This window comes from Amblyomma americanum, chromosome 6 (assembly GCF_052857255.1).
Source record: "Amblyomma americanum isolate KBUSLIRL-KWMA chromosome 6, ASM5285725v1, whole genome shotgun sequence".
Lineage (NCBI taxonomy): Eukaryota > Metazoa > Arthropoda > Arachnida > Ixodida > Ixodidae > Amblyomma > Amblyomma americanum.
In genome coordinates this window covers 191,114,475-191,123,951 of record NC_135502.1, presented here as the reverse complement: position 1 = coordinate 191,123,951, position 9,477 = coordinate 191,114,475, and the positions used below count along the sequence as shown (strand labels likewise).

The window sequence follows — 9,477 nt, the reverse complement described above, 5'->3', positions numbered from 1 at the left end:
CATTACTAACGACACAGCAAATTGTGCTTGTAGCGCTTCATATTCTGCGAGTGCGCGCTCGCCCGGTGGCCAGTGTGAAGCGTGGCTTCTCTGCGGACTGATTTGCTACAGCTACGTCCGCCGCACTGTACTGCCCAGTTCTACGTCCTGCACATTGGTGTATGTAACCCTTACAGCTGTACGTAAGTACTTCCTCCCTCCCTTCGAATACCGCTGGCCAGATGGGGCACGCCACGGGTGGCAAACTGTTTTCCTTTCGAATTTCCTAAGAACAGACTGAGGGAACACAGTGGCCTCCCCGACGTCCGCAGGCACGTGTTGCGGCCACGAAACGATAACCTCTTCTTAAGGCCAAATATCCACACAAACCCAAACCGGGGGAATTCCGCAATAAATTACCTCCTGCCGTCACACTTAAGCAAGCATATAATAGGTAGAAGCTTCTTTTTTTTTCTTCTCTCTTACGTGCTCATGCGGATGAGTATTCACATGCATACATACATATATATTTCCTTTACAGTTCTCCTACAACTAATTCGAAATATTGTTCTTTAACAATCTGGCTGTATTGCATGCTGCCTAAGCAAAACCGCTGCTATTTCAACCGCCTGATATCCATTTCTCGAGGCTACATGCTAATGAAGAAAACAACTTAAACAATCAAAACACAGAGAGAGAAAGGGGCCCGGAGCATCGCGCCGCTACCTGCAGACTCGACGATGCAAACACTTTGGTTGGCTCTGAAAAGAGCCGTTGAGGTTGTTGGGGGGGACGACTGGCGACGAGCGCGATGTGCCGCCTACTTGGAGCTGGTGTACTTGGTGACAGCCTTGGTGCCTTCGGACACGGCGTGCTTGGCCAGCTCGCCAGGCAGCAAGAGACGCACCGCAGTTTGGATCTCCCGGCTCGTGATGGTCGAGCGCTTGTTGTAGTGGGCCAGGCGAGAGGACTCGGCCGCGATGCGCTCGAAGATGTCGTTCACGAAGCTGTTCATGATGGACATGGCCTTGCTGGATACTCCAGTGTCCGGATGCACCTGCTTGAGCACCTTATAGATGTAGATGGAGAAGCTCTCCTTCCTGCGGCGCTTCTTCTTCTTCTTGTCGGTTGCGCGCACATTCTTCTGCGCCTTTCCGGCCTTCTTCACGGCCTTTCCCGACGGTTGAGGGGGCATGACGATCAGTTACGACTGCGCTCGGGGAGACGGACGGTGTCGAAAGAACGCGCGCGCAGGGGCGCGCGGCGTTTTTATACTGGCACCGTGGTGTTCAAGCGACCGGAGCCAGGCCGCCGCGCGATTGGTCGACGCGTCGCGGCCTCCTCACCCTCCCTCCAGCGCTCCCGTCGCGGTATCGCGGCGCGCTCTCGAGGTTCGTAGTATCAAGCAGCAGCCCGTTCCTGTCTGTTCTCGCACGCGGCGTTCCCCGTTCTTTCTCGAGCGTACAACAGAAGTCACCATGTCAGGTCGCGGAAAAGGAGGCAAGGCCAAGGGCAAGAGCAAGACCCGCTCGAGCCGCGCGGGACTGCAGTTCCCCGTGGGTCGAATTCACCGTCTCTTGCGTAAGGGCAACTACGCGGAGCGCGTCGGAGCGGGCGCCCCCGTTTACCTGGCCGCCGTCCTCGAATACCTGGCCGCCGAGGTGCTCGAGCTGGCGGGCAACGCTGCTCGGGACAACAAGAAGACCAGAATCATTCCGCGCCACCTGCAGCTGGCCATCCGAAACGACGAGGAGCTGAACAAGCTGCTCTCGGGAGTTACCATCGCCCAGGGCGGCGTCTTGCCCAACATCCAGGCCGTGTTGCTCCCCAAGAAGACCGAGAAGAAGGCGTGAGCGGTCTACCGCACGTCTGTGGAGGCGCGCCCGCCGCATCAGCAGCGCCCAACTAACGGTCCTTATCAGGACCAACCAACTGCCTGCCACGGCGGGGCCTCGCTGTGTGATACCTTTGGGTTTTGTTTTTTTTATTTGCTCTGGACCGCTGCGTCCCTCTCACGCTGGCTGTTTTTTCAAAGTGTTTGCCTCACTGCGCGCCGCACACAGGTTGGCTTTTATTTAGTTTTATCGGCCCCTTCTTCCTTTCCTTTTCCTGGCCCAGTCGCTAGCAGGAGGCCAGTAGAGCGTTAATAAGGGGCATGACCAGCGCATTGTTTTTTTTTTTGGCAGTTCCCTAGCAGGGGTTTCACATAGCAGCGCTAGAGAGAATGACGAAGTGGCTTTACTGAGACAGTAATAGAGAACAAGGGACGGGATTTTTTTTTTTTTCGCCACCGCGGGCATCTGCCATAGATACCGAAGGACGTGAACTGGGACAGCGGAAATAAGCCACAGCAGGCAGAATGCAGACACGAAATAAAATAGGTGAGCGGACGGTAATATCGACAGAAACTATTCACACAGCAATAAATACGTACGCGGCGTATCAAGGTGCACCTAATGTAGGCGGCGCGTGCTGCATTCACTTGCGCGCCCAGCGCCGCATTTACCCCCACAAAACTGGGCGCGCGCGCGTGACTTGTGCAATGATGTTATTTACAAGCGCGAGCCCGCGGAAGACGCCAGGGCCATGGCTTTCAACAACTCACCTCGTTTTCCAGCAGCTGCGAAACGCAGTGTTCGAGAGAGAGGGACCGGCCGGGTTCGGAGCTCGGTTTCGTGCGCCCGTGGCCAAAGCAAACATTTGGGTGGTCCTGAGAAGGACCGTTGTGATGCGTTGCTGCGGCGGCGGCGGCGGCGCCAAGTGCCGGGCGCCACTGCGCTCTAGGCGCGCTCGCCGCGGATGCGCCTCGCCAGCTGGATATCCTTCGGCATGATGGTGACGCGCTTGGCGTGGATCGCGCACAGGTTGGTGTCCTCGAAGAGACCGACCAGGTATGCCTCGCTGGCCTCCTGAAGTGCCATGACGGCCGAGCTCTGGAAGCGCAGGTCGGTCTTGAAGTCCTGAGCGATTTCTCTCACCAGGCGCTGGAAGGGCAGCTTGCGGATGAGAAGTTCGGTCGATTTTTGGTATCGGCGAATTTCACGAAGTGCCACGGTGCCAGGCCTATATCTGTGAGGCTTCTTCACGCCTCCGGTAGCTGGCGCACTCTTACGAGCAGCCTTTGTGGCCAGCTGCTTGCGGGGGGCCTTGCCACCGGTGCTCTTGCGCGCGGTTTGCTTCGTGCGAGCCATGGTGCCGGACGCGGACGCTGGTAACGGACGGACTGCCTTCGGAGACGGGCGGCGAGAGACTGTGTTCCGCGCCGCGCGGCGGCGCTGCTCCCTCGCGCCCTCTCTCCGACCCGATTGGTCCCCGCTGACGGACCGATAGCTTCCCTCCGTTCTGCGGCGGCCGCCAGAATGCTGGAAATACTACTTTTCGAGGGCTCTCCCTCTGGCTTCCGAAGAGAGAGGACGTATTTTTCGAAGCTGGTGCGGTGGGGCCGATAGGCCTATTTTTTGTTTGGGGGCTCCACCATGGAGCCCACGTGCGAAAATGCTAGGGCAGCTGCACCGAGCACGATGCGCAGGATGCCGCGTTCGTGGAGCGTAGGAGACAGTGCCCGTGACCGCGCCACCCTGAGCACGCTGCTGGTGGCCTTGGAGCGAGCGATCGTGGGTTTACAGCAGGCGGGCTTCTCGCCTGATCGGGCGGCCGCGCTCGTGCAGGCCCCGCATCTCCCTGTTGGAATGCAGGCACCACGTGCTACTGCTGCACCGACACCTGCGGCCATGGCAGCGACGGCGGACCGTCCCGCGAACACCAGCGGGGCCCCGGAGACCGGTGCCGAGAGCGTGGTCGAGGTGCTGGCCCCGGAATCCGAGGCCATGGACGAGAGTGCTGTCCGCAAGCGCCATCGCTCGCCTTCCCCAGCGAGCGGCACGGAAGGCAGCCATGGCCGCCGCAGCAGTCGCGAAGCACGTGGACGGGACAAGCGGCTTGCTGCCTGCCGCCTCCCCTCGCCTCCCGCATTCCAGACGGCCTGCAGCAGAACCGGCTGCCCCCCCTCGCCACCTGCGCTCCAAGCGGCACCCAGCGGCGGCGACTCCACCGACGTCACCGGTGACGTCACGGGCACCGCGGCGCCCCCCCTCCTTGGAGAAGCAGCGGCAACCCAGCGCAGCCGGGACCAGCCGAGCGCACCGGGCCACGCTCTCTCCCTCCGCCTTCCCACCGGCGTCACCCCCTCTCCAGCCCCGGCGGCCGGGGCGGCTCAGCACGAAACTGCTCCCGAGCGGCTTATCCCGTGGAAGCAGGTGACCCCTCGGGCGCGGCGGCGACGCGGGGCTGCCCTCGCTAGGGCTGCCACTGCGGTGCAGGTCGCCAACAACGTCCACGGGACCGTCCTGTACCGGCCAGCCCAGCGGGACGCGGCCTTCTCCCGGGAGCAGGGATGGGAGCTGGCGGAGGAGCTGGGACCACGGCCTGGTGTCCTGGCCGTCCGCGCCAACACTCGGCGCGGTGTTGTGGCCGTGGACGTCGCGAACGCGGGCACGCTGCGCGAGCTGCTCGCTCTCTCTGTCATCCGCGGGGTGGCAGTCACCGCAAGGGAGCCAGCCCCCCGCAACCACTGCTCCGGCCTCGTTTTCGGGGTAGACGGACGCCGGACGGTGGCCGAGCTGCTCGCCGCGACCGAATCAACGGTGCCGATCGTGTCGGCGTCGCTGTCTGACAGCACCCTGACTGTCAGATTTGCGGCGCCGGTGCCACCGGCACACATTTCTATTTGCAGAAGGCGCCTGGCTGTGCGAGCCTGCAGACCTCGACCACTGCAGTGCGGTAAATGCGGCGGGCTGGGCCATACCACCGGAGCCTGCCGTGCTCCAGACCGCTGCATTCGCTGCGGGGGCCCCCACGATCAGGGCGCCTGTCCGAGCCGCAAGCCGCGCTGCCTGAATTGCGGCGGGCAACACGCGGCCACGGACCCCGCGTGCCCCCACTGGCAGCGCGAGAGACATGTGGCCACCCTGCTCGCCACTTCGCACGTGCCACTGTCTCGGCGCGCGGTCCGGGCCGTGGTGACAGCGGAAATGGCGCCCCAGGCCACCCAGCAGCACCGCACTTCACCGCCTGGCGCTCTTTCATATGCGCAGGTGGTGTCCAGTGGACGCAGTCAGCACAGCCAGCAGCCCCTGCAGCGGGGCCGGCAGAGACCGGACCCGCGCACATCCCGCCAGGCACCGCCTCCTCCCGCAGCAAAGTTCCCAGGCCAGCCTCCGGATGCACGCGACACCGAAATCGCGAAGCTGAAGCTCGCACTGCGGGCGCTCAGCTCGCTGCTCCCGGAGGGCTCAGACGGACGCCGGGCCTGCTTAGAAGCTGCAGGCTCTCCTCTACAGGACGCCAACAATCATGGCTAGTCGCCGGGCTTCGCCTCGGATCCCCACAGTCCTGCAGTGGAACGTGCGCTCCCTTGCGGCGCGGTACTCTGAACTCCGCGTGCGCATCGCGGAAAGCGCACCGGAGGTTATCGCGCTGCAGGAGACGTACGTGCGGGTCCACGAGGAGGAGCCCCAAAGGCGACTACCCGGATACATCGGCTACCACTCGCCAACCAAATGTGAGGAGAAGTCCTGTGCTGCAGTGCCCTGTGATGACCACTCCCATCGGCCTGGGAAATCGAGGTGTGCGGTGTATGTGCGGCGGGATGTGAAACATACTTTCGTCGGTTCGGCGGCGGCGACAACCGATGCTCAGGAGTGCGTGGTGGTGACAGTGCGCGTCGGTGGTGTTGACACGTCGGTGGCTTGTGTTTACGTGCGCCCAGCTGTCGCGTGGAACGCGCTGTGTTTTCGTGCAGTGTCTTCGTGTTGTGCCCCACGCCAGATCATCTGCGGTGATTTTAACGCCCATCACAGTGCGTGGGGCAGTGCCCACCATTCAGCGCGAGGAGACGACCTGCACGACGCAGCAACGCAGCTGGGACTCATCGCCTTGAACACCGGCGAGCCCACCTTCCGACGACGCGGAACACCAGGCTCCTGCATCGACGTTGCCTTCGCATCCAGAGGCATTGAGGCGACATGGCACCGATCACCATCTCTCTGGGGCTCGGATCACTTCTCCATCCTGATCGAACCCACTGCGGCGGAGGCCCGCGCTAAACGCACCTACTCCATCGTGAACTGGAGCGCGTTCAGGCAGGCTGTAGACGAGGCGGCTGCCTCAGGCGCGCCCTTTTTCACCAGCTTGGTCCGAAGTGCCCTCGCAGCAACCCGAAAAGCAGAGGTGCGGGCGGGCCAGCCCGCACCAGACAACAGACTGCTTGAGCTGCGCGAGCAAAGGGACCGCGCAGAGCGAAGGGCACGACGGACCGACAGGGCCGCCGACTGGACAATATACAACCGCCTGGACGCGAAAGCGCGGCGCCACTCCAACAAACTTTACCGTCGCCAGTGGGCTTCATTATGTCAAAGGATGGAGGAAGACGCAAGCTCGCGGAGGCTATTCGACACCTTGCGGCGCATCACGGAACCTCAGGCAAACCCGCAGCCGCTTGCTGCACTGGCAATATACAGCGGGCTCAGCGACGAAGAGCTCGCTGAGCGGTTCGCCGACCGGTTTGCGCCGCATAGCCCCGCAGGCGCAGCTAGCAAAGCTGCGCTCGAGAGCCCCGGATGCGGCGCCCCTCCCTCCCCCGTCACCTCGGAAGGCCCCTGCGACGCCCTGTTCACCGCGGCGGAGTTGAATAACGCGCTGCAGCGCTGCCGCCGTCGGTCGGCGCCCGGCCTGGACGGGGTGACCTACCAAATGCTACGAAACCTGGATGCGAGGCAACGACAGATCCTCCTGCAGCAGATCAACCTGGTGTGGGAACGCGGGGAACTACCGGAGGACTGGCGCACAGCGGTCGTCTGTCCCATTCGCAAGCCTGGGCGCCCACCCACGGAGCTGAACGGATACCGTCCAGTGGCACTAACATCGGCAGTGGGTAAGCTCATGGAGCATATGGCGTTGCAGCGTTTGAACGAGCGAGCCGCGGATGCTGATTTGTTTGACGAGCGGCAGACGGGTTTCCGCGGGATGCGGTGCACGGCAGATTCGATTTCGGACGTTGTCACAGCGCTGGAGCACGCCAGGGCGGCAAAACAGGTCGCGCTGCTGCTGCTGCTGGACGTCTCGAGCGCTTTTGACAACGTCCACCGCGCACCAATTCTCGCGGCGCTCGAAGGAGCCGGTGTGAGCGGGCGCTTGTTGCATTATGTTCGCGGCTTCCTGACGGGGCGCACTATGCGCGTGAGAGTAGGGGGCAAGTTCTCCGAGCCTCGTCCGGTGGAACTGGGCGTGCCGCAGGGCTCTGTCTTGTCACCGTTTCTGTTCAATGTGGCCATGTCGGTGGTGCCGGCCTGCCTCCCCGCGAGCGGCCGACACCACGTGTACATGTCCATATACGCGGACGACATAGCGCTGTGGTGCCGGGGGCCACCGGGCGAGGCGCTCCGCGTGCGGGAGTGTCTTCAGGGAGCGCTGACAGCAATCGACGCCCGCTTGGAAGGCATAGGTCTGTCGCTGTGCGCGAGCAAAACGGTAGCCATGGCTTGCGTTTCGCGCTCGCGCGCGCGCCCTGCGCCACTGTCGCTGGGCGGGACTCCGATTCCTTGGCGCAAATCGGTGCGGTACCTTGGCTTGGACATCGACTGGCGCCTCTCCTTCCGCCCCGCGGCGACCAAGGCCTGTTTGCAGATGAAGAGGATCACCGCCGCCGTACACAAGCTCACCGCTCGAGGCCATGGCATCAGCCAGCAAGCCGCGCTGCGACTATACAACGCCGCAGCATTGGGGGCGGCACTCTACGCGTTGCCGCTCGTCTCGGTGCGCAAACCGTGCTGGAGGAAGCTTGAACTCCAGCACCGCAAGTCCCTGCGCGTGTGCCTCGGCCTGCCGAAGGACTCGCAGTGCGCCGCAACACTGGCCGAGGCAGGAGCATGGCCGCTTCAGCTCCAAGCGGCGCGCAGGGCACTGCACCACATTGACCGTTTGCATCGCGCACCGGACGGCGGCCCGCTATTGCAACGAATGCGCACGCACCCACGCTCGCAAATGGGTGCGGCGCTTTTGGACTACGAGCGCCTGACAGAAGCCGCCCCCCCCTACGGCCCCTGCCAGCCATGGCCTGCTGCCTCGGAGATAGAGCACGAGATCGTCGGCATCGCGGGAAAGCGGAGCACGCCCCTCTGCGCTGTGCAGCAGCTGACCAGAGCCGTCATTCACGAGGATCTTCAGGGCCATGTCCTCGTGTACACAGACGGCTCAGTAGTCCGCGACAGCCGCTCCATCGCAGCGGCGGCTACCATCCCAGCCCTGCGACTGCACAGCCAGACCCACGCCAACTTCCTGGGATCCTCTACCACGGCGGAGCTGATGGGGATAAACCTGGGCCTGGACCTGCTGCTCTCCATCGCACCTCCGCCACCCAGGAGTGCTCTGCTCTGCGACTCCCGCAACGCCCTCACCCGCCTACAGTGCATCGGCCGCGGTACCCCCCTAGTGCGCGGCATTCGCGCAAACATCGAGCGCCTTGCACAGCAAGGATGTGTTGTGCGCGTGCAGTGGGTGCCCGGTCACTGCGGCATCGCGGGAAACGAGGAGGCCGACGAACTTGCGACCGCCGCACATCAACTACCTCCGAGCGATCCCCCGCTAGCGCTGGAGGACGTGCGAGCGGTCATCCACGATCATCTCCGACAGCAGCACCCCGACCCACGCATCGCGGGAGGTGAGCGCATTCCAAGCATCAACGGCTGCCGCGCCCTCTCGCGGGCGCAACGCGCAATGATCCTCCGCGCGCGCATCGGCTGCGTGTGGCCTGGGGACCGACGGGTGCGCCACGGACTAGCGACGAGCGAAGTGTGTGTTAGATGCGGTGCAGTGGAGACACTGGAACATCTGCTACTTCGCTGCACCGCGTTCGCCGACGCTCGTCGTGATATGCTCGCGGCCTACAGGGCGCTGGGCATCCTACCAGACTCGCTCAAGACGCTGTTGTGGCCGCAGGGCAGTGCGCGTACCCGTGAGCGAACAATGGTGAGCTTGTGTGCTTTTCTCGAACAGACGGGCCTGACGTCCCGTCTGTTCTGCGCCAGGTAGTGTTAGGCAGTGACGGAACGCTCCGCTTGTGCTACCTCGGACGCTTAAAACAGCTGGCCGCCCCACACCAGCTGTTGTGAACAAGTGCTGTGCGCGTGTGTCGTGATGGTTTCGGTTTGTGGGCGCACGCGCGCAGCCATCTGCATTCCAGGCGGCGCCTGGCGGCGACGTCACGGACACCTCCCCCTTGGAGACGACGCGGCGACCCAACGCAGCCGGCCGCCTCCTGCCCAACGAAGCAGGCCGCCTCCTCATCGGCGACACCCCCCTCTCCCACCCGGCGGCCGCGGCGGCTGAACGCGGGCGGACGGAACATTTTACTTGTAAATAGTGTATATATGCCCTCACCCCTATCTCTTTCCTGCTATCCCCTCACCTCTTTTGTTTCACTTCTTCAAACTGCCTGCTATC

General features: G+C 63.1%; 3 protein-coding genes across 3 annotated transcripts; 1 reads left to right on the top strand and 2 right to left on the bottom strand.

Annotated features, from left to right (window-relative positions):
- Positions 1-464: 464 nt before the first annotated feature.
- Positions 465-1,194, bottom strand: LOC144095104 (histone H2B). Its single transcript, XM_077628903.1, has one exon. The coding sequence runs from the start codon at positions 1,172-1,174 to the stop codon at positions 800-802; it is 375 nt and encodes a 124-aa protein (XP_077485029.1). The 5' UTR covers positions 1,175-1,194; the 3' UTR covers positions 465-799.
- A 128-nt stretch (positions 1,195-1,322) lies between these two features.
- LOC144095103 (histone H2A-like) lies at positions 1,323-2,154 on the top strand. The gene has a single exon (XM_077628901.1). The coding sequence runs from the start codon at positions 1,458-1,460 to the stop codon at positions 1,830-1,832; it is 375 nt and encodes a 124-aa protein (XP_077485027.1). The 5' UTR covers positions 1,323-1,457; the 3' UTR covers positions 1,833-2,154.
- Positions 2,155-2,523: 369 nt separating this feature from the next.
- On the bottom strand, positions 2,524-3,339 carry LOC144094310 (histone H3). The gene has a single exon (XM_077628245.1). It carries the CDS (start codon positions 3,168-3,170, stop codon positions 2,760-2,762), a length of 411 nt encoding a protein of 136 aa, XP_077484371.1. The 5' UTR covers positions 3,171-3,339; the 3' UTR covers positions 2,524-2,759.
- Positions 3,340-9,477: the final 6,138 nt, after the last annotated feature.